The sequence below is a fragment of the Pelophylax lessonae genome, assembly GCF_965119305.1.
Source record: "Pelophylax lessonae genome assembly, chromosome: 7".
Lineage (NCBI taxonomy): Eukaryota > Metazoa > Chordata > Amphibia > Anura > Ranidae > Pelophylax > Pelophylax lessonae.
The window spans coordinates 17,666,296-17,691,017 of record NC_138774.1 but is presented as its reverse complement, the minus strand read 5'-3'; the positions used below and the strand labels follow the sequence as shown (position 1 = coordinate 17,691,017).

The window sequence follows — 24,722 nt, the reverse complement described above, 5'->3', positions numbered from 1 at the left end:
CGCGTGCAGGCCATAGCTCCGCGCTGGGTCGGCCGCGACAAAGTCCCATTAAAAGGACTGAACCCGCGAGTTAAACGTCTCGCTGAAACGCCAAAGACCATGAGTCACGGCGTCCGTATCGGTCGACAGCCCTCCCGCCCCGGTGGAGAGGGGTACTGTCAGGAGTTGGTGCCCGCCTGGTTCCGGTATGGTGAGTAGTATGTTCCCCCTTTTTCCCTGACGGGTTTTGTGGTGAACGCGGGCCCCTCTCTGTATGGTAAGAAAGAGTTCTTTCTATCCTATAACATGTCACAAATCCTCCTACTTTGAGTGTGATTTTATGTGTGCAAAAAGCCAGGAGGCTTGGTTTGGGAGCTAACAATCTATTGTATACATGTTTAAAGATGTAATCTGTGGCATTCTGGGAATCTTATGGGTTAAGTATAAGCTACCTACCAGTCAGAAGCCATGGACATGTAGACTGCCTTCCAAATCAGATCTCCAACTATTAGCAGGCCTCCCGAACGGCCATGCGGTCCGCCAGGGCCGGTACCGCCAACCACGCCATATCCCCATGCAGAGAGAGTGTTGTGTGCCTGCAGCACACCGCTAGTCAGCACAGGCCGCCGCCATTTTTTTTGCTGGATCGCACGAGCCGCCATTTTGGCGTAGCCTCGTGTCTCCAGCATGGGGGCGGCCATGTTTGAGGTGATTCTACACCTCGTGGAGATTGGGGGAGGCGCCGGAAGGCGTGCAGAGGGGCGGAGCCGCCTCCCTTCTTCCTGGGCAGCCAGCCAAAAGACTTCCTGTTTGTCTAAGACAGCGCTGTAAGCTGTTGCAGTTTAACTCTGAACATCAAGTGGTGAGCCTGGGGGTCTATCTCTCTCTCTCTCGATCGATAGGGATCCCTAGCAGGTAACACTAAGGGGTTTTTTGTGGCGCTGAGGGTCAAAAAAAAAAAAAAAAAGTTTTCTTTACTTTTGAATTATATCATCCAGGAAGTAACTGGAGTTATTATGGACCCTGCCACACATATTCCCCCACCTGTTTCCCTCGAGGGGGCCTCGGGACCCGCCGGTGCACAGAGTATAGAGTCATTTACATCAATTTTGGAGTCTATGGTGGCTCGGGTGGAGGCGGCCTGTCAGGGACGGGGGTCAAGGAAGCGACCCCCGCCTACCCCTATACTATCTGACACCTCTGACTCTGATTCAGAGATGGTCACTGCAGTTGCAGGTTCCTCTGCAAGGGCTGTTATCCCAGGTAAAGCCCCCTCAGACAGTGAGGAGGACGCTCTTCTCCTGCTATAATTCAGGAAGAAGCATTGGTGGACGCACTAGTTGTGGCAGTGCAAGAAACCTTAAAACTTGAGGCTTTACCGGCAGAGGCAACTGAAACAGAGAGGCCTTTTGGGACTAATAAGCCCATCAAGACGGCGAAGGCTTTTCCTGTACCTAAATGTTTTGGTAATCAGATTAAAGGAGAATGGGAGCATTCTAAACGTACCTTTACTATTTCCAAGCGTATTGCTAGACGCTATCCGTTTGAGGAATCCATCATTAAGAAATGGACGGTACCACCAGTCGTGGATCCGCCTATTTCCAGGCTGAATAAAGCCACGGTTATTCCAGTGGAGGACACTTCGTCCTTTAAGGATCCGGTGGATCGAAAGATAGAAGCGGAGTCCCGCACTATCTTTTCTCTGATAGGGTCAGCATTTAGACCAGTAATTGTTATTGGTCTAGTTTCCCAGACACTTACGGAATGGGCGAAAATGGTACGCCAAGATCTTAGGGGAAAAGATATTCCCCAGGAGACATCTGATTTGATAGAACAGATCATACAAGGGCTACGGTTTATCTGTGACGCAGCCTTGGACACTACTCCCCTATTAGGGCATGCATCTAAGTTAGCAGTGATCCTCAGACGTGTGCTGTGGTTAAAATGCTGGTCAGCTGACCTAGGTTCCAAAAAGACTTTGACCAATCTCCCTTTTCAGGGGAATCGTCTATTTGGAGCCAACCTAGATGAAATCATTAAGGATGCCACCGGGGGCAAGAGTACTTTTTTGCCACAGGCTGCAAAAGTTAAGGGACCTCGCAACAAGCGAGGACCTTTCTTTACCGCCCATAAAGGGCGCCCGGCTGGTACTAGCGGGAAAGGCAAGACTCCTCCAGGAGGGTTCAAGAAGGGATGGTCGGACAAGCAGAGGACCAACCCAGCCAAACCCGAAGTAAAGGAGTACACAGCCTGAAGGTGCGCCCCCACCCGATTTCAGGGTGGGGGGACGTTTTCACCGGTATTCAGGACATTAGATCGAGCATCTACCACTACTACCGGTGCGATTCTTCCCTTCCAACATTTAAGTACAGGAAGCGGTAGTTACCGTTCCCTGTATAGATCTTTTCCTTTACCTTTTCCTAAGATTAGTCCCGATACCTCACAGGAATCGGATCTGATTGACCAGATAGGCCAAGTAGCCTCTAGTCGGGTGACTTCGGTCCCTGAGGTTCAACCAGAAGAGATCACCTTTCCTGATAACTATCAGGTATCTGATAAATGTGTGGGAACAGAAAACGACCAGACTTTCTCGGATGGTCGGGGCCAGATAGCTCTAGGGACGCCTGGTTCAGATCCTATCAGCGCCAGTGGTCCTAGAAATTCTAGGCTGGCCTCTTCAAGTCGGCCTGGCCGACTTGGACATGTTAGTCGCAGACGTTCCGTGGGAACTTCGTCTCAGGGAGTGTCTGTAGTCTCTAGGACCTATTTACCTTCGTGCTTTACAGTCGCTGGTTTTAATGGCCTGGCCATTGAGACCCAAGTACTGAAGGACAGAGGTTTGTCTACTTCAGTCATTCCTACCCTTATTAAAGCAAGGAAAGCGACTTCCAGCAAAGTCTATTATCACACATGGAAGACTTACATTGCGTGGTGCGAATCTTTGGGATTTTCCTCCACGTACCTATTCGGTGTCTCGAATATTGGCCTTTTTGCAACAAGGGGTTGAGCAGAAGCTAGCCTTGAGCACCATCAAGGGTCAAGTTTCAGCATTAGCAATCTTCTTTCAGAAACCTTTAGCTACCAGATCCTTGGTGCGGAATTTCATCCAGGGGGTGCGGCACCTGGCTCCTCCAGTCCGCGCGCCCTTACCGCCCTGGGACCTTAATTTGGTTTTGTCGGTTCTACAGAAACCTCCCTTTGAAAACATCAGGGAGATTCCCTTGCTTACTTTATCCCAGAAGGTGGTCTTCTTGGTGGCTATTACTTCTGCTCGCAGGGTGTCAGAACTGGCTGCATTATCATGCCAGTCCCCATACCTAGTGATTCATAGGGATAAGGTAGTACTTCATCCTAAGCCATCTTTTCTTCCTAAGGTGGTTTCAGATTTTCATCTGAATGAAGATATTGTACTACCTTCCTTGTGTCCTCAGCCCAAGCATCATCGGGAACATGCGTTGCATTCCTTGGATGTGGTTCGGGCAATCAGGGTATACCTGAAAGCTACGGAATCATTCCGTAAGACGGATTCACTTTTTGTGATCACGGATGGCCCCAGAAAGGGTTTGCCTGCATCTGCCGCGACCATTGCCAAATGGATTAGACAAACGGTGGTACAGGCTTATTCTATTAAGGGTCAGAGTCCTCCGTTCCCTGTTAGGGCGCACTCCACTCGAGCGCTCAGTACTTCCTGGGCCTTTCGCCATCAGGCGTCAGTGGTCCAGGTATGTAAGGCGGCCACTTGGTCGTCGGTACATACCTTTACTAAATTCTATAAAATTGATGTGACGGCATCGGCGGATGCCTCATTTGGCCGCAAGGTTTTGCAGGCCGCAATTTGAGGAGACCGGTGGTCTACCTCGAGGGTTTTTTTCTGTTTGAAAATTTTTTTTTGTTGAGTCTCATCATTAAGGATGAGCATTGTAAACTTCTAGTTGGCACCGGTTGGGCCTTCTAGATTGGGATTTGATTTCCATTTTCCCACCCCTCAGTTGTGATACTGCTCTGGGACGTCCCGAAGGTGGTGTATCACCGAGGACTACGTCTGTCGATGAGCGCTAGAGAAAAATGGATTTTTGTAAAATCTTACCGTAAAATCCTTTTCTCTTAGCTCATCGACAGACGTAGTCCCCGCCCCTCTGTTTTGGAGTTGGGTTGGGTTAAATTCTCTAAGCACTGCTTTTTCACATAACTGATTTGCTGAGGCAGAGAGAGAGAGGATATACCCTCTGGGACTGCCCCTAGGGTGTGGCCAGAGCTTTTTAATTTCCTGTCTAGTCCTGCTCCTGCGGAGGTAACATAACCCGAAGGTGGTGTATCACCGAGGACTACGTCTGTCGATGAGCTAAGAGAAAAGGATTTTACGGTAAGATTTTACAAAAATCCATTTTTTTTAGTTTCTATTATAAAATTTTGCAAAAAATTTATTTTTCTTCATACATTTGGGCCAAAATGTATACTGCTACATATCTCTGGTAAAATTAACCCAAATTAGTGTATATTATTTAGTCTGTGTGAAAGTTATTGAGTCTAGAAGCTATGGTACCAATTACTGAAAATTGATCACACCAGATGTACTGATGGCCTATCTCCTTTCTTGAGGCCCTGAAATGTCAGGACAGTACAAATACCCCCCAAATGACCCTTTTTTGTAAAGTAGACAGTCCAAGGTATTTAGTAAGAGGCATGGTGAGTTTTTTTAAGTTATAATTTTTTCCCACAATTCTTGGGAAAATGAAGAAAACATTTTTTTTTCTTTTTTTTTCCCAAAACGTTGTCAATTTATAAGCTATTTCTAACACATAGCATGTACACAGCAAAAATGACACCCCAAAATTCATTCTGCTACTCCTTCTGAGTATGGTGATACCACATGTGTGAGACTTTTACACAGCCTGGCCACAAAAAGAGACTCCACGTCCAAGTAGCACCATAAGGCGTTTTAGGAGCATAAATACACATAAAACTTTCTTACTACCTATCACACTTTTCAAGGCCCTAGAGCACCAATACAATGGAAAAGTCCACAAAATGACCCCATTTTGGAAAGCAAACACTCCAACGTATATTCTATGAGGCATTATGGGTCCTTTGAACATGTCATTTTTTTCCACAAGTTTTTGGAAAATGTGGGAAAAAAATAATAAAAACTTTTTTTTTTACACAAAGTTGTTAATTTATAGAATATTCCTAACACATAGCATGTACATAGCAAAAATGACACCCCAAAATACATTCTGCCACTCCTCCTGAGTATGGCAATACCACATGTGTGAGACTTTTTCACAGCCTAGCCATATAGAGGGGCCTAAACATCCAAGGAGCATCATAATGCATCCTAGCCACTTGCCTAGGCCTATTTTTGACATTTGGTGTTTACAAGCTAAAATCAGTTGTTTTTGCTAGAAAACTACTTAGAACCCCAAAACATTATATATTTTTTTTTAGCAGAGACCCTAGAGAATAAAATGGAGATTATTGCAATATTTTTTATCACACCGTATTTGCGCAGCGGTCTTCCAAACGCAATTTTTTGGGAAAAAAATCACCTTTTTTAATTAAAAAATAAGAAACCAGTAAAGTTAGCCCAATTGTTTTCCATAATGTGAAAGATAATGTTACGCCGAGTAAATAGATACCCAACATGTCATGCTTCAAAATTGCGCACGCTCACAGAATGGTGACAAACTTTGGTACTTAAAAATCCCCATAGGCGACATTTTAAAAATTTATACAGGTTGCTATCTTAGAGTTACAGAGGAGGTCTAGGGCTCAAATTATTCCCCTTGCTCTAACGATCGCGGCGATACCTCACATGTGTGGTTTGAACACTGTTTACATATGTGGGCGGGGTTTCCGTATGCGTTCGCTTCTGCGCGCGAGCTCGCGGGGACAGGGCGCTTTAATTTTTTTTTTTTTTACTATTTATTTTATTTATTATTTTTTATTTTTACACTGTTTTTAAAAAAAAAAAAAAAAATTGATCATTTTTATTTCTATTACAAGAAATGTAAACATTACTTGTAATAGAAAAAGGCACGACAGGACCTCTTTTTTGTGAGATCTGGGGTCAAAAAGTCCTCAGATCTCACAAGTACACTAAAAGATAGAAAAAATAAAAAAAAAAAATTAAAAAAAAATTAAATAAAATGAAAAAAAAAAAAGGGACCTTTAAACTGGTTGCTAGGCAATGACGTTTGCCGTAGCTCCGGTCCTCCAAGACCATAGAGTCAAGTGAGGGCCAGCTTGCCCTCACTCGACATCCTGTCTGTGAGGATCTGGGACCGGATCGTTTTCCCCGCTGCCGGCGGGTCCGGTAAACGGGGAAAAGGACCAGAATGCAGCGGGAGGGGGGGGGGCACCTCTTCCGCCACCCCGGAAGGGTGATCCCGCGGCGAATCCGCCGCTGGGACCACACTTATCGGAAAGCCAACCGTCCACCGTTTAAAAAAATACCAGGGTTATGGCAGCTATCTGCTGCCATAACACCGGTATTTAGGTTTAAACGGACGACGTATATAAACCTTTTTGGACTTGGACATGGTGGCTGTATGAAGGGTGACAGGTACTCGGGTACTTTGCTGGGCAGGTGACAGGTACTCTGGTACTGATGAGCAAGTGGCAGGTACTCGAGTACTCCGATAGGCAGGTGACAGGTACTCGGGTACTCTTATGGGCAGGTGATAGGTACTGATGAGTAGTACTGATACTGATAAGTGATACTGATACTGTACTGATGATGGGTACGGATGATCAGTACTGATACTAATAGGTGATAGGTACTGATGAGTACTGATGAGTAGTGATGGGTAATGATGAGCAGGTGGCAAGTACTCGGGTACTTCAGATGTCAGGTACTCTGATGAGCAGGTGGAAGGTACTCGGGTACTCTGTTGGGTAGGTGACAGGTACTTGGGTACTCTGATGGGTAGGTGACAGGTACTCGGGTACTCCGATGACGGGTACTCAAAGTACCAGAGTACCTGTCGTCAGAGTACCCGAGTACCTGTCATCAGAGTACCCGAGTACCCGTCATCAGAGTATCCGAGTACCCGTCATCAGAGTATCCGAGTACCTGTCATCAGAGTATCCGAGTACCTGTCATCAGCGTACCCGAGTACCTGTCATCAGAGTACCCGAGTACCTGTCATCAGAGTACCCGAGTACCTGTCATCAGAGTACCCGAGTACCCATCATCAGAGTACCCGAGTACCTGTCACCAGCCCATCAGAGTACCTGTCATCAGAGTACCCGAGTACCTGTCATCAGAGTACCCGAGTACCTGTCATCAGAGTACCCGAGTACCTGTCATCAGAGTACCCGAGTACCTGTCATCAGAGTACCCGAGTACCTGTCATCAGAGTACCCGAGTACCTGTCATCAGAGTACCCGAGTACCTGTCATCAGAGTACCCGAGTACCTGTCATCAGAGTACCCGAGTACCTGTCATCAGAGTACCCGAGTACCTGTCATCAGCCCATCAGAGTACCCAAGTACCTGTCATCAGAGTACCTGATGGGCTGGTGACAGGTACTCGGGTACTTTGATGGGCTAGTGACAGGTGCTCTTTATTGGGGGGGGGGGGGGCAATCAGTGTGTTTAGGGTGCACTGTACTTGGTAACTAGCTGTTACCACAATCTCCTCCTCACACAGGATCAGTGTGTGAGGAGGAGAACACAGTGACCGCTAGTTACCGTGTTCTCTGATGACATTTGTGACCGGCTGTGATTGGACACAGCCGGTCACGTGGTAAAGAGCCAATTTCATTGGCTCTTTACCTAGATCGGGGATCGACTCTGTCCGAGGGACGAGCCTCGTCCCCGATCGCCGCGCTGCGCGCCCCCGGGGGCGCGCATTAAGGAAGGAACGAGCGGCTCGCGCTGGAGCCGCTCATGTGATCGGCTGTGATTGACACAGCCGATCACGTGGTAAACAGCCAATTTCATTGGCTGTTTACCTTGATCGGGGTTGGGCTCAGTCCGAGGGACGAGCCTCACCCCCGATCGCCGCGCTGCGCGCACCCGGGGGCGCGCAGTAGCGGGGAGATCCGGGCGCCGTCATATGACGTCCGCCCGGATCGAGAAAGGATTTGTGCCGACGTCATTTGACATGACGCGGTACGGAAGGGGTTAAGCTGCGGCTGTCAAAGCCGGCAGAATATTAGCATGCATAAGGAAGGGGATATACACCAGAGATAAAACTATAATAATACCACTTTATAAAACCATGGTCAGACCGCATCTGGAGTATTCTGTCCAGTTCTGGTCGCCAGTCCTCAGGAGGGATGTGTTGGAGCTGGAGAGAGTCCAAAGAAGGGCAACTAAACTAATTAGGGGATTGGATGACCTTAATTATGAGGAGCGATTACAAGTGCTTAATTTATTCTCCTTGGAGAGAAGATGCCTGAGAGGGGACATGATAGTGATTTACAAATACATCAATGGCGATCCTAGCATAGGTAGAAAACTATTTAGTCCCAAGGAGTGCAAGAAGACACATGGCCACACAATGAGACTAGAGGAGAAGTGGTTTAACCTTATGGCTGCGTAAGGGGTTCTTCACTGTAAGGGCGGTGAGAATGTGGAACTCTCTTCCACAATTGGTGGTAGCTGCAGGGAGTATGGATACTTTTAAAAGACTCTTGGACGTGCATCTCACAGATCACAACATAGTACAGGTTGAACTGGATGGACTGATGTCTTTATTCAACCTCAACTACTATGTAATTGCAAGTTTAAAGTGGTTATAAAGGCTCATCTTTTTTTCTTTAAAGCAATAAACATGTTCTACGTATCGGCTCGGTGTGATAAAACGGCCGCAAACCGACTCTCCTGGGGTCACCTTCCGGCGCTCTTGGCTCCTCCGTCTCTGTCTCCATAGTAAGCACTTGTTATGGGGACACACCTGCAGGCTCGATACCAAGCTGGGCTATGTGCATCTATTGACACACACACAGTGCAGCTTGGCCACGCCCCCACTCCCTCCTCGCAGGATATGAATGACAGTAGCAGGAGCCAATGGCTCCCGCTGCTGCCCCGGTGCCTTTGAGGATATGGAGAGCAGCAGAGCTGCTCTCGGGCACAGTGCTGGCTCAAAAGATGAGCCAGGTAAGTATTTAGGGGGCTGATACTGGAAGGTTTTTTTTTTTTTACCTTAATGCAAAGAATGCATTAAGGCGGGGGTTGGCCACCCGGTTGAACGCAATCTACCAGTCGATTGTGGCCAGGTGACTGGTAGATCTTGATTTCGGCTTGCCTACCTGCCGTCTGCAGAATGAGGAGCGTTTTTGAGAAGCAGTTGCAGTGGGACTATATTTTAGGGCTGGGCGATAAAACGATACCGATAGGTATCGCGATAGTCCCGTGCTCGATAGCAATAAAAGGCTTCGAAAGGATAAAACGAAAAGTCCGCTCCGACGGGTTTAAGCTTTAAAAATGGCGCCGCCCGTCGCATACATGTCACCGCGCACGCGCCGCCGCCGCTCGGGAGAGGCCGGGAATAGCCGAAATTACACGAGCGGTGGCGGCGCGTGCGCAATGACGTGTCGGCGCCATTTTTAAAATGAAGGCGCCTCTGGAACAGGTAAGTGAAACAGCTTCACTACCTGCCATTATGCAGGGCTGCGGGCACACTACAAGGGATGCAGTGCTGCGGGCATGGTCTACCTGTACCATGCCCACAGCACTGCATCTCCTGTAGTATGCCCACAACCCCGGATCCTCTTGTACCATGCCAGTACCCTGCATTCTCCTGCACCATGCCAGTGCCCTGCATTCTCCTGCACCATGCCAGTACCCTGCATTCTCCTGCACCATGCCAGTACCCTGCATTCTCCTGCAGCATGCCAGTGCCCTGCATTCTCCTGCACCATGCCAGTGCCCTGCATTCTCCTGCACCATGCCAGTGCCCTGCATTCTCCTGCACCATGCCAGTGCCCTGCATTCTCCTGCACCATGCCAGTACCCTGCATTCTCCTGCACCATGCCAGTGCCCTGCATTCTCCTGCACCATGCCAGTACCCTGCATTCTCCTGTACCATGCCAGTGCCCTGCATTCTCCTGCACCATGCCAGTGCCCTGCATTCTCCTGCACCATGCCAGTGCCCTGCATTCTCCTGCACCATGCCAGTGCCCTGCATTCTCCTGCACCATGCCAGTGCCCTGCATTCTCCTGCACCATGCCAGTGCCCTGCATTCTCCTGCACCATGCCAGTGCCCTGCATTCTCCCGCATCATGCCAGTGCCCTGCATTCTCCCGCACCATGCCAGTGCCCTGCATTCTCCTGCATCATGCCAGTGCCCTGCATTCTCCTGCACCATGCCAGTACCCTGCATTCTCCTGCCTCATGCCAGTGCCCTGCATTCTCCTGCACCATGCCAGTCACCCTGCATTCTCCTGTACCATGCCCTCCGCCCTGCATTCTCACCCTAGGGTCCTTATTTTAAATGGGTAATAAAAAATATCAATAATTATCGATATCGACCGATATGAAACACTGATATCGTGATACAGTTTTCAGCCATATCGCCCAGCCCTACTATATTTTAATATTAGCGGATAGGGCCTGCTTTGCTAATTCCGACTGCAGGCCCCGGCAGTGTGATATAAACTGCACTCCGCCTCTCTGTATCCTGCAGTAATAGGACCAGAGTGGCACCAGCAGCAAAGAGACGTAGAAGAGCTCCAGTTTGCAGGGTGATGACAATAGACTGGGTTATTATCTTCTATTTTTTTTTCAGGTCAGCGCATTTTAAATGCTGCAAGGGAAGCACGCACACAATCTGAACTGCAGTGCACCCATGTCATCAGAGATTGAACACCAGCTATAACAGGGAAAACAACTATCATAGGGGGCTTAGGAAAGTAAAAGCTAATTTGCACTCCCTTTAGCTGCAATGGCCAGGGGAGTACACATGTTTTCGCTGCAGCAGGGATTATACGCCCTGTCACGCTTGGGGTACCGCACACCAAGCGTGATGCATTCAAGTTAATGGGGCTACTTTGTAAGTGCCCTGCAACATTGTGCAGTACAGCAACAGAGGGGTTAAAGCAGGTGGTAAGAAGGCATTCTTGCCTCCTCACCACCGGCTTTAACTCCTTGGACCCCAACACTAGCAGGCTGCAGCATCGTGCATGGCATGCGGTTGCAGGGTGTCTGCACAGTAGGGATCGACCGATATTGGTTTTTCATTACCGATGCCGATATTTTGGCCATTGAATGCCGATATTTTAAACATTTAAATTTTGCTAAATAAACGCAATTTTCAACACAAATCTGTTACCCTGTGGTGGGTGGCTGGCTGGCACCCTGTGGTGGGTGGCTGGCTGGCACCCTGTGGTGGGTGGCTGGCTGGCACCCTATGGTGAGTGGCTGGATGGCTGGCACCCTGTGGTCGGTGGCTGGCTGGCACCCTGTGGTCGGTGGCTGGCTGGCACCCTGTAGTCAGTGGGTGACTGGCTGGCAGCCTGTGGTCAGTGGGTGGCTGGCTGGTACAGGCCTGTGGGTGTGTGGGTGGCATCGGCAGCTGTGGGTGGGTGTATATATGTGGCGGCTGTGTTAAACACACTGTGTGCACTGTACACTCACTGTCCCGAGACTCCCCAACTCCAGACGAGGCTGAGGTAGGCAAGCCTAAGAAGGCAGAAGCTGTCCCAGTGCGTGGAGGCACGTGGCGCAACATACGCAATGACGTCACGACAATATCGGTAACCTCCGGGGTTGATTCCGATATATCGGGAAAAGTGCATATCGCCCCTAGATATATCTGCCTTGCTGATAATCGGTTGATCCCTACTGCACAGTGGCCCAATGTACTTGAATGAGCTGGGACTGGCAGGTGATTGCACTCGCCGAAAGCCACAGGGGGTAAAACGCCTGCCGCCCAGTGTTAATTTTGGCAGCAAATTTCAATTTAGTTTTAGTTATAGTCTTTTGACTGAAATGCGATTTTAGTTTTAGTCGTATTTTAGTCATCTGAATTGTTTTAATTATATTTTAGTCGACTAAAATCTCCAGTACATTTTAGTCAACTACATATCGAATAGGTTTAGGTTAATTGTAATGCATTATTTAAACATTTCTCTAGCGTTTCCAAATCAATTGTGGAGTAAAAAATCGAATAATATGTTATTATAAGGTATGAACATGCACTACAGACACAGATTTAGCCATTGTGATATATAACATCTTTATAAATAAAACCAAGTTTCATAAACAAACAGAAATATTGCTTTTTGACAAACCGAAGTGCAACTTTAAAATACAAAAAACTGTAAACTCCATTGGCTGTAATGTCATTGAACATATTACCTGAATATATTACCAACATTAAATATTAGGGAAAAATATAAGAAAAGCCTTTTTCTTAATTTTTTAGTTTTCAGCAGCTTAGTAGATGCCCCTTAACTTATGCGGTGGTGCAATACATGTTTAAACTTTAATGTGCTATCATTACAGTCTCTGGATGGAATTGCGTTGCCGATTTAGAAATGGCCAGCAGAGGAGTGTTCATTTTGATGATGTCAATTTTCAATTTAGTTTTAGTTCTATATACAACCAAAATTAAAACAGCGCTAGCATATAACAATCAAAATATTCCATGTGAAATTATCAACATAATAATGTGAAATAAATTACTAAATAGATAGTCCTTTTAAAATTGGTGAAATGTCCAAATAAAGTGCTCCAGTGCAGAATATTATATATAAAGGTGCTCCTGGAGGAGGGGCGAAACGTGTTGACGTAATTTCCGGTACGGACTAGACGCATCGTCACTTCCGGCAAGCACTTCCTGGTTGTATAGTGGAACGCACGCCAGATGCTGCGTCCACTATCGCTTATATCAATTGCGATACTAATTTGCTTAGTTTGTGAGTATGTTTTGATACTTTTTTGGCAATAAATTTTATGAAAACATACTTCACTATGTGCGGTCCTTTTATCTTTTAACTGGTGCCTTATGGAGGAAGACTTCACCTATTTCTACCTAAGGAGACTCAGAATTACCGAGTGATAGTCCATGAAAGGAGGCTCTGTGCAACTTATATATTCAAGCTGGTTTAATCAGACATTGCAGTGAGTGGGGAACCATAAGGGGTCACCATCACCTTGGAGCACCTTTATATATAATATTCTGCACTGGAGCACTTTATTTGGATATTTCACCAATTTTAAAAGGACTATCTATTTAGTAATTTATTTCACATTATTATGTTGATGAGAATGTGTTTGTAATAGTTAATTCTTATTGAATATGTACCGACATCCCTTAGAGTCTAATTATAAAAAATGGGAAAGGACCCAAAGAAGAGGAGAGGCAAGCCCAGGTGACGGGGCCTGTCCTCCTAAAGGTATAGGGGGAAGAGGACTTCCCAGAAAATATAGACCAGAAAGGAAGAAATAGAGCATGTGAAGGCTATTGGGATTTTTCAATGGTATTTGGCTCTAACAATTAGAGTAATACATAAATGGAAGAAAAAAATGTTAAAATTTATAGAATTTATTAATCCAAAAAGTTAAAATATCATACAAAAAATACACAAAAAAATATACATAGAACAGTATCAATACAGGAGTACAATGTAGATTTCTTAGCAATTAATACATCCGATATGGCTACCGGATAAACCCGACATTTTTCGCAGTTTTATCCTACTGCTTCTTCAGGGGTATATATTCATTTGTACTATGACACTTGTTTTTCTTGAGTGTTCCCAAAACTGCAACATGGCCCAAAAATTTTTGGTAAAGGTCATATATGTTTTGGTTACCTATTATTGGATTTTGACAAGCGAACTCTAATATATCTAGTCAGATAATATAGTCTTAAGTATAGGATCACTCCCGAATTTTTGGATGCTCACATATGTTTCAAACTTGTTCAACCCTTTATTAGGAGCGAACTTTAAACCTTTATCTAATGTGGTCACCTCCTCCCGGGTTAGGGCGACCCCACTTAGGTTGTATATTCCCTCTCCTAGTGATATCTTTTTCTGGCACACACACGGGTCGAATGTCAGAGGTTTTTTATTGAACCTGCCAATGTCAGCCGGTACAGGGCTTTACTATTATATGGAGTTTCATTCCCACGCTACCAATATATGGAACCTTGTTATCAACCAGTGTATTTGCATAAGGGGGTGTTTGTTGAAAAAGTTGAACGGTGTACCAACATCCCTGTCAAACTATTCAAGAAAGGACAGGTCTGTGCAGGATCCGGGTGAAGGGTCCAGCACCAAAGCCGTACTTTCAAATAATGAAGAGGGGAGGAGAAAAATAGAGAGAGAAAAAGAAGGGAGGGAGGAGGAGAAGGGCAAGATGGGAGGGGAGAAAAAAGGGGGAAGCAAAGGGGGGAGAAAGAAAAGAAAAAGAGGAAAAAAGGGAAAGGGGACAGGAAGAAAACACAATAGAGGAATAAAGGTAGAAAAAACAGGGTGGGTAAGAAAAGAGAGCTGAGGAAGAAGGGGAGAAAAGGGAGAGGGTGAAGAAAAAGAAATGAGGGCTGATGGGATTTTTACGGTACTGTAATTAAAGATGAATAAACATCATATATAAAAATGTATAAATTTATTCTTTAGATTAAAAACATGACAAAAATAGAACAACACATGGACATAAAATGAAAAAAACATGTATAAAGCAGTATATCAGGAGTATACAGATGTGTTCTAATAGGCAATGACAATATATATAAACCGGTGATTTACACCAAAAGCACCGGGTAATGACCCGACATGTTTCACGGTATACACTTGAATACCGCGAAACATGTCGGGTCATTACCCGGTGCTTTTGGTGTAAATCACCGGTTTATATATATTGTCATTGCCTATTAGAACACATCTGTATACTCCTGATATACTGCTTTATACATGTTTTTTTCATTTTATGTCCATGTGTTGTTCTATTTTTGTCATGTTTTTAATCTAAAGAATAAATTTATACATTTTTATATATGATGTTTATTCATCTTTAATTACAGTACCGTAAAAATCCCATCAGCCCTCATTTCTTTTTCTTCACCCTCTCCCTTTTCTCCCCTTCTTCCTCAGCTCTCTTTTCTTACCCACCCTGTTTTTTCTACCTTTATTCCTCTATTGTGTTTTCTTCCTGTCCCCTTTCCCTTTTTTCCTCTTTTTCTTTTCTTTCTCCCCCTTTGCTTCCCCCTTTTTTCTCCCCTCCCATCTTGCCCTTCTCCTCCCTCCCTTCTTTTTCTCTCTCTATTTTTCTCCTCCCCTCTTCATTATTTGAAAGCACGGCTTTGGTGCTGGACCCTTCACCCGGATCCTGCACAGACCTGTCCTTTCTTGAATAACAACCAGTGTATTTGTAATAAATCAAATTAAATCAAATGTGTATTTCTGTATTAGTGAAATAAAGTAATATAAAGAGTGGCTGCAAACAGTAAAATTGTGTTCCCACAACTTGCATGTAAATAAGGTTCAATATATTGCTGCTGCGCCTACTTCAAATCCCATCATCAACTGATAAAAACATAACATTAATAAGGTGGCATGTAAACTGTGGCAAATATAGAAAATAATAAAACAATAAGTAAAGAAACCTGGTGATATTTGTGTAATACTAAATATACAGAAAACTATTATAATAAGTGTCCTCTTTGCTGATACTTATGAGTGACAATCATCCAATTCTTCTTGATTTCCACCAGTTGTGTTGTTGTTAGTTCCTTATGCGGTGATTCCCACCACCAGTCACCATATGCCCTTTCCTACAATGATGGACCTGCTAGATATCAGGTCTAAAAATGCTTTCCCTGCCTAGGGGTGCTGTAGATTTCCACTTGGTCAGGGCCTCACTTGGACACCTTCCCCTACTTCCACTTTGGAGGCTGTATGGCCCTTTAAAAGATTGTGGTTTCTTCCTGTAATGGGCTCACATAACAGGGAGGGATTACTCCTAGCATAATATGTCTCTATAAAACCTTTAAGTTAAAGATATTGCACTTGCATTTAAATTAAAAGTACAGTATTGGCAATATATTACAATCAGCGGGGGCCGCGTCGCTTCCGGTTATGGCTGTCAATCACCAGACTCCCGCTCTGTTTGCCTCCCTCCCAGTTTCATGTAAAGCTCTCCACAATGGGTAGCCTTACTCTTCTCGACTCATTTCCCCGGCCTGGCCCCCTTTACCAAGTCTCTGGCCCAAACAGTTTCCATGACTGACCCTTTCTGCCATGTTACCCCAAAGAAGCTGGACTTGCACAGAGACAGGCAGCAGATAAATACACGTGCTCTGTATTTCTGACAAGATCAAGTTTTTTCTTTTGTCCTTTTCCATCAGATATAACAAAATACTTCCAGTGGCATATTACGCTCTAGGAAAGGGAGCAGCAAATAAGTGAAGGCCATTGTTGGGGTTTTCATACACGTTAAGATTTATGTATGTTCTCTTGCAGGAAGATCTCTTCCAAACTCCTGGCAGACAGGAAGAACTACAACAAATTATCGACTGCTTAGACACCAGCATTCCAGATACCATTCGTATCCTTCACTTGCATCATCCAGTTATGTTTGTTAGGCTTGGCTTGGAAGCCGATAAGTTTATTCTCCCTGAGTTGTTGTATCCCTGAATCCCCTTTTGGCATTCCCACCGTGATGGGTGAAGACCTTGGGTCTGAATTGGTAAGTAAAAAGCATTAACACCTCCTGGGCATGAGTGTGGTAGATAAAAGCCGTTTCCTGGGATCCTACAACCATATAGTGATCCAATCAAGTTGGAAATGGTACTTCCTGGTAATGTGATTACCGTACGGTCTATTGAGACCGGGAGCTTCAGCAACTGGGGTAAATACTAGAACAAAAATGGTCGGGGTACCACAGAGGTGGAGCCCCTAGAAAACACGTGTCAAACACAAGCCTCTGGGGCAGAATCAGGCCCTCCAGTCAAGTTTATGTGGTCCTTGCACCTCTCCTGCAGCTGCAGCAACTCCTTCTTTGTTGCCCTCACCTTGTCTCAGCAGTCAGCAGAAGAGAGAATGGTAGAACTCCCCCACTAGATCCTGCACTTCTCTATGCAGCCACAGAGAGGCTCGTATCTTCCCAGCCCCCTTCCCCATCTCAGCAGTCCGCAATAGAGAGGAAAACAGCACCCTCTCCTCTCCACTTTCCCTGGTCTTAGCATCAAGTAGACTCCAGCCTTCTTCTAGTCCTCCTCCAGACTCTGCACTTTCTGCCTCCCAGCTCCGCCCTCAGCTTCTTCCTTGCAGCAGCACAAGGTAAGGGGGTGCACTGGTGATGTAAGGGAAGGTGAGGGACTCTTAACTTCTGATGGTGGGGGGAGGGGGGTTCTCTTGACATCTGATGGTGGGGGGGGGGAGATGCTCTTGACATCTGATGTCAGGGGGGTGGGGTGCTCTGAACGTTTATTCTTACAAATATAAGCGGCCCTTTGAGGGCAACCATAATGCTGATTTGGCCCTTGATGAAATTGAGTTTGACACCCCTGCCCTAGAAGAAAGTTGCAAGTAAAGCTCAACACCGGAATTAATGCAAAACACACTTTATTGAAAACCCAGGCTGGTAATACAATTCCAGCTGCTAAAAGATACAGCGGGCAAAAAGGGGGGACCCCCTGTGGCACTCAGTGTTAACACATATAAAAACAGTCACACAAAACACTGCACATAAAATGGGCCCCACGCAACAAAACTAGCATACCATCAAAGAACTTCAGCCTTTTAAACCTCATAAGGTAAAGTGCAATAAGTGAAAAATTGGTAATCACAATACAGAGGGAACCAGGTAAGTCAATGTGGTAGACTAGGGGTGACTTTCCAGATGTACTCCTTCTATGGTACTACCAGGGGGGCGGGTGTAACACCGGCCTTGCTGCCCTCCTGGGGTTTTCCGAAATGCGCTGTGCAGATTTACCTGAACTCTACAGCTTTGCTTTAGTGGACTGACTCCTTTGTCCACTATTTCTTAGTGGATTCATCAATTAATTTGTCAGGCATATGGCCTGCAGGGCAAGGTTCTTCCTTTCCTAGTCAAGGCCCATTCCACCAGGAATGTCAGTACTTCCTGGGTGTCAGCCTCAAGTTACCTTTTTTTGTAAGGCTGCTGCTTATGGCACTTTTCCACTGCAAGTACCGGACTCGGCTCTACTCGGCCCTGCTTGGCCCGGTTTGCTTTTCCACTGCTGGTACCGCATGGTATAGTGTTGGAACGGTTCGGTACGGTACGGTATAGGTTTGCTTTTCCACTAAAGTAGTACTAAAGTTAAGTGGGTGGGATAACAACGGGGTGGGTGGGATTCTCTGACCAATCAGTAGCTAGTAGTGACTGCATGCAAAGGATTGTGGGATATGGTACCAGTTATGGTACCTGTTGGAACCACAATCGAGTAGGTACTGTTTTTTCAGAGCCATACCGTGCCGTACCGTTCGGTTCCATGCAGTGGAAAAGCGCCGCCGTACCGTACCGAACCGTTCTGACACTATACCATGCGGTACCAGCAGTGGAAAAGCACAAAAGCGAGCCGAACCGTTCAGTTCCATGCAGTGGAAAAGCGCCATTAGTCTTCTGTTCACACGTTTAATACGTTTTTTTTTTTTTTCCACAATATTTTATTGTAAAGTAATAAAGAGCAATACAAAATAGCAACTTTGGTCCAATACATCTGTCCATTACATAGCATACACTTTAATACTGTTCTGTCCTTAGCAAGTATCTAAGTATTTTGCAGATGACACAAAATTGGGCAGGGCAAAAGCTGCACAGCATGATGCAGATATCCTTCAGAATGACCTGGACAAAATAACGGAGTGGGCAACGACATGGCAAATGAGGTTTAATGTGGAGAAGTGTAAGGTTTTGCACTTGGGGATTAAAAAAATAAAAGCACAATACACTTTAGGGGGGGAACCCTTGGGGGAATCAAAAATGGAGAAGGATCTGGGAGTCTTGGTTGATGATAGACTAGGCAATAGCATGCAATGTCAAGCGGCAGCTGCCAAAGCCAGCAGATTATTAGCATGCATAAAGAAAGGGATGTATTCCATAGATAAGACTATAATCCTTCCACTTTATAAAACTCTGGTCCAACCGCATCTGGAGTATTCTGTCCAGTTCTGGTCACCAGTCCTCAGGAGGGATGTGTTGGAGCTGGAGAGAGTCCAGAGAAGGGCAACTAAACTAATTAGGGGATTGGAGGACCTTAATTATGAAGAGCGTCTGCAATCGCTTGATTTATTCTCCCTGGAGAAGAGACGCCTGAGAGGGGACATGATAGCAATTTATAAATATCTCAATGGTGATCTCAGCATAGAAAAAAAGCTATTCAGTGGAAAGGATTGCATGAGGACTCGAGGGTATACAATGCGATTAGAGGAGAAGCGTTTTAACCTCAGGCAACGCAGGGGGTTCTTTACTGTTAGGGCTACAAGATTGTGGAATTCTCTACCACCAGAGGTGGTTTCTGCGGGAAGTATGGTGGCTTTCAAAAGACTCTTCGTGCCGGTTCACACTAATACGACTTGTCAGGCGACTTGGTCAGCCTGGCAAGTCGCGCACTGTCGCAGTCCATTGAGTAGTACAGGACCGGTTCTAATAGGAGCGACACAAGTCGCTCCGACTTAGAAAAAGGGTCCTGTACTACTTCGGGGCGACCTGGAGCGACTTGCATAGACATTCATTTTATGAAGTCCGTGCAAGTCGCGCTGCGCGCGACTTCACAGGTCGCCCCCTAAGTCGGAGCGACGTAGTGTGAACCGGCACTTAGACGTACATCTCAAGGATCAGAACATTCAGGGATATGAGAGATGATTACGGCCACACACATCTACACAGGTTGAACTGGATGGACTATTGTCTTTATTCAACCTCAACCACTATGTAACTATGTATCGTGCAAGGTAACTAAACATGAAAACACCGGTCCCGATTTCCAGATGAAACTTTGAGCGTATGGTGCAGGCTATAAATGAACATTAAATTCTGCTGGTGTATGTGGTAGAAAATCTATACTTGAAAGTCTGTGTCTAGGGGTTACCAGCTCGTTCGGTAGATCGGGCATGTCTATCATGTACCTAGTTGTCTTTGTGGATCATATATATGTAATTGGGCGTTTAATAAGTTTTGCCTGATACAGTGCCTTGAAAAAGTATTCACACCCCTTGAAATTTTCCACATTTTGTCATGTTACAACCAAAAACATAAATGTATTTTATTGGGATTTTATGTAATAGTTCAACACAAAGTGGCTCATAATTGTGAAGTGCAAGGAAAATGATACATGATTTTCAAAATGTTTTACAAATATGTGAAAATTGTGGCGGGCATTTGTATTCAGCCCTCCTGAGTCAATACTTTGTAGAATCACTTTTCTCTGCAAGTTCAGCTGTAAAATTTTTTGGGGATGTTTCTACCAGCTTTGCACATCAGAGATTTATGTCATTTTTTATTGTTTTTTTTTTTTTTTTTTACTAGTAATGGCGGCGATCTGCAATTTTTAGTGGGACTCTGACATTGCGGCGGACAGATCGAACCCCTGACTGACATTTTTGACACTTTTGGGGGGACCAGTGACATTACTACAGTAATCAGTGCTAAAAATATGCACTGTTACTGTAATAATGACACTGGCAGGGAAGGGGTTAACGCAGCAAGTGATCAAGGGGTTAAATGTGTACCTAGGGGCGGGTTTCTAACTGTGGAGGGGCGTGGTTTGTGAAATGATCACCGAGACCTGTGTTCCTATGTAGAAGGATCACAGGCGCTCTGTAATCATTCCAGGGAGAAGAATGGTCAGATGTGTTTACAACACCTGACCGTCCTCCTCTCTCAGCGGGGAGCGATCGCGGGTGTCAGGTGGCAAACGGAGCCGCCTGCCCCGTGCATCGGAGTCCCCGCTGATGAGTGGGGGCGGGAGTGCGACTCCGGCGGCGCGCGCTCGCCCCCTAGCTGCAGGCACGCGACCGACGTATACCTACATCGGTTCGCGCAGAAGGGCCGCCCTGCAGTGTAACTGCGGCGGGCGGTCCAGAAGCGGTTAAGCAGAGCTGCGTCTGTCGATGAACGATAGAGAAAACTGGATTTTTGTATGAACTTACCCTAAAATCCTTTTCTCTGAAGTTCATCTACAGATGCAGCACCCGCCCCTCTACTTTTTGAGTTATGAGGTCTGTTTCTGTCACTGTTTGCGTGTTGTGTTAACTGTTTGAGTATAGCAGAGCCTGAGGGGTTATGCCTGTTGGGACAGCCCCTGTAGGCGTGGACAAGTTTTTTTTTTTCACCTAATGGGAGGAGCATAACCCTATAGTCTATGATTAAGCAGAGCTGCGTCTGTTGATGAACTTCAGAGAAAATCATTTTATGGTAAGTTTTTTCACACAGATAGAACTTTCTTTTGGTGGTATTTAATCACCACTGGGTTTTTTTATTATATAAATGAAAAAAGACCAAATTTTGAAAATACATTTTTTTCTATTTTCTGTTATAAAAACCTATTCAATAAAATCAGATTTCTTCATACATTTAGGCCAAAATGTATTCTGCTACATGTCTTTGGTTTAAAAAAATAAAATAAAATCTAAATCCCAATAAGTGTATATAAATTGGTTTGTGAAAAAGTTATCGCGTCTACAAACCATTAGTATATATGCTGGAATTTATGCAGCTATAGACGCTATAGTAGTAGTAGCGGTGATCAGCAATTTATACTGTGGATGTGCAATCTGACGCTAACTGACACTGGCTGGGAGGGTCACTTACTGAACCTGATGTCGCTAGTGGCACTAATATAGTGATCAGTGATTACGCTGTACTAATGTACTACAGTCCAAAGTGAGCACATGGGGCAACTCTAGATTCCTGTTTGTACTGAGTATTACTTTTATGTTTTATAATCTGTTGTTTATCCTCTGTTGTTTTACCTTAACCCTGTCCCCCAGCTGGTAGTAACCATTCTGTGGCAGAAGCTCTGTTGATATTCCTTGAAGCTTTACCGGAGCCAGTGATCTGTTATGAGCTCTACCAGCGGTGTATTGACTGTTCCCATGACACTCGCCTTTGCCGTCAGGTTTGTAGAAATGCTGCTAAATCCATTCTGGTAAAGTAAGTAAATCACATATGATGCTTTTTCTGGTGTTAGTTCCTTTATAAAACTAACTTCCCCAAATTCAGGAGGGCATTTGCTCCGGTTTTGGTATAAATATCGACATATGCAGCAAATTCAAGTAGTTCTTAGTATTGCCACTCATCGTAATGGCAGTAAGAATTAACATGAGTTTGCAAATTGGAAAACTGGTTCCAATTAAAGTGGAAGTAAACTTCCATCAGTAACTTTTACCTTTAGGAAAGCCTATAATAAGGCTTATATATAGATAGTGTAAGGATATATTTACTGTACATGCCGCCAGTGACATCACTGAAGCATGTGCTCTGAAGGAACGGCCACCAGTGCCATAAACGAGCCGGACTCCACGAACCCGGAAGCAAGACGGGTGAAGATGGGAGCGCCTGCAGCTCTAACATCTCTGGAAGAGCTTTGTTTTAAGGTAAGTTTAACATAATGTGCTAGTATACGATGCATTCTAGCACATTATGACACTACCTTGCTGGGAAAAAAATGTCCAGCGGTTTACAACTGCTTTAAGACCAGCTCTAGCCAGTGCTCAGAGTTGGATATGTCTGTGCTGGTAAGCTTTTGTGAATGTAACCGCTTCCCGCACAGGGTTCAATCCCTGGCCAAAAGCTAAATTTAAACAAAGGATGCTCATTACTAGGAATCAACCTATTATTGGCAAAGCCGATATATAGAGGGCCGATATGCAATTTCCCCGATATATCGGAATCAGCCCCGGAGGTTACCGATATTGCCGATATTTCGGAAAGTGCTTGTAGCTAGAGGCATCACCCCGGTACCGGCGTCCATAGCCGCCGGTCGGCTGTCTTGTAATGACAACCAGTGCGGCTGAGAAGCTGCTCGGCTGTCATTACAAGGATCGGGAGAGGACACAACCTTCTCTCTCTCTTCCCCCTCTCTCTCTCTTCCCCCTCTCTCTCTCTTCCCCCTCTCTCTCTCTTCCCCCTCTCTCTCTCTTCCCCCTCTCTCTTCCCCCTCTCTCTCTCTTCCCTCTCCCCCCTCTCTCTCCCCCTCTCTCCTCCCCTCTCTCCCCCTCTCTCTCCCCCCTCTCTCCCCCCCCTCTCTCTCCCCCCTCTCTCCCCCCCCCTCTCCCCCCCCTCTCTCTCTCTCCCCCCTCTCTCTCTCCCCCCTCTCTCTCTTCCCCCCTCTCTCTCGTCCCCCTCTCTCTCGTCCCCCCTCTCTTCCCCCTCTCTCTCTTCCCCCCTCTCTCTCTTCCCCCCTCTCTCTCTCCCCCTCTCTCTCTCTCTCTCTCTCTCTCTCTCTTCCCCCCCTCTCTCTCTCTTCCCCCCTCTCTCTCCCCCCCCCTCTCTCTCTCTCCCCCCTCTCTCTCTCTCCCCCCTCTCTCTCTCCCCCCTCTCTCTCTCTCTCCCCCTCTCTCTCTCTCCCCCCTCTCTCTCCCCCCCTCTCTCTCCCCCCCCCTCTCTCTCCCCCCTCTCTCTCTCCCCCCTCTCTCTCTCCCCCCTCTCTCTCCCCCCTCTCTCTCTCTCCCCCCCTCTCTCTCCCCCCTCTCTCTCTCTCTCCCCCCCTCTCTCTCCCCCCTCTCTCTCTCTCCCCCCCCTCTCTCTGTCTCTCCCCCCCTATATTCCCCCCTCTCTCTTCCCCCCTCTCCCTCCCCCCCTCTCTCTCCCCCCTCCTCTCTCTCCCTCTCCCCCCCCCCCCTTCCCCCTTTCTTCCCCCTCTCTCTCCTTCTTCCCCCTCTCTCTCTTCCTCCCTCTTCCCCCTCTCTCTCTTTCCCCCCCCCCTCTCTTTCATCCCCCCTCAGTCTTTCCTCCCCCCTCTCTCTTTCCTCCCCCTCTCTCTCTTTCCTCCTCCCTCTCTCTCTTTCCTCCCCCTCTCTCTCTTTCCTCTCTCTTTCCTCCCCCTCTCTCTCTTTCCTCCCCCCCCTCTCTCTCTTTCCTCCCCCCCCCTCTCTCTCTTTCCTCCCCCCTCTCTCTCTTTCCTCCCCACCTCTCTCTCTTTCCTCCCCCCTCTCTCTCTTTCCTCCCCCCTCTCTCTTTCTCCCCCCCTCTCTTTCATCCCCCCCTCTCTCTTTCCTCCCCCCTCTCTCTTTCCTCCCCCCCTCTCTCTTTCCTCCCCCTCTCTCTCTTTCCTCTCTCTTTCCTCCCCCTCTCTCTCTTTCCTCCCCCCTCTCTCTCTTTCCTCCCCCTCTCTCTCTTTCCTCCCCCCTCTCTCTCTCTTTCCTCCCCCCTCTCTCTCTCTCTTTCCTCCCCCCCTCTCTCTCTCTTTCCTCCCCCCCCTCTCTCTCTTTCCTCCCCCCTCTCTCTCTTTCCTCCCCCCTCTCTCTCTTTCCTCCCCCCTCTCTCTCTCTTTCCTTCCCCCTCTCTCTCTCTTTCCTTCCCCCTCTCTCTCCCTTTCCCCCTCTCTCCCTCCCTTTCCCCCTCTCTCCCTCCCTTTCCCCCTCTCTCCCTCCCTTTCCCCCTCTCTCCCTCCCCCTCTCTCTCCCTTTCCCCCTCTCTCTCCCTTTCCCCCTCTCTCTCCCTTTCCCCCTCTCTCTCCCTTTCCCCCTCTCTCTCCCTTTCCCCCTCTCTCTCTTTTCCCCCTCTCTCTCTTTTCCCCCTCTCTCTCTTTTCCCCCTCTCTCTCTTTTCCCCCTTTCTCTCTTTTCCCCCTTTCTCTCTTTTTCCTTTCCCTCTCTCTCTT

At 46.5% G+C, this 24,722-nt stretch overlaps 1 protein-coding gene across 2 annotated transcripts in view; it reads left to right on the top strand.

Moving 5' to 3' along the window:
- The window catches only part of OCRL (OCRL inositol polyphosphate-5-phosphatase), a 194,325-nt gene that overhangs the window by 163,419 nt on the left and 6,184 nt on the right, over positions 1 to 24,722 (top strand). For both annotated transcript variants that reach the window (XM_082263610.1, XM_082263609.1), the window contains 2 exons: positions 16,397 to 16,481; positions 21,890 to 22,017. In XM_082263610.1, coding sequence (XP_082119736.1) covers positions 16,397 to 16,481; positions 21,890 to 22,017 — 213 coding nt within the window. The remainder of the gene's footprint in view (positions 1 to 16,396; positions 16,482 to 21,889; positions 22,018 to 24,722) is intronic.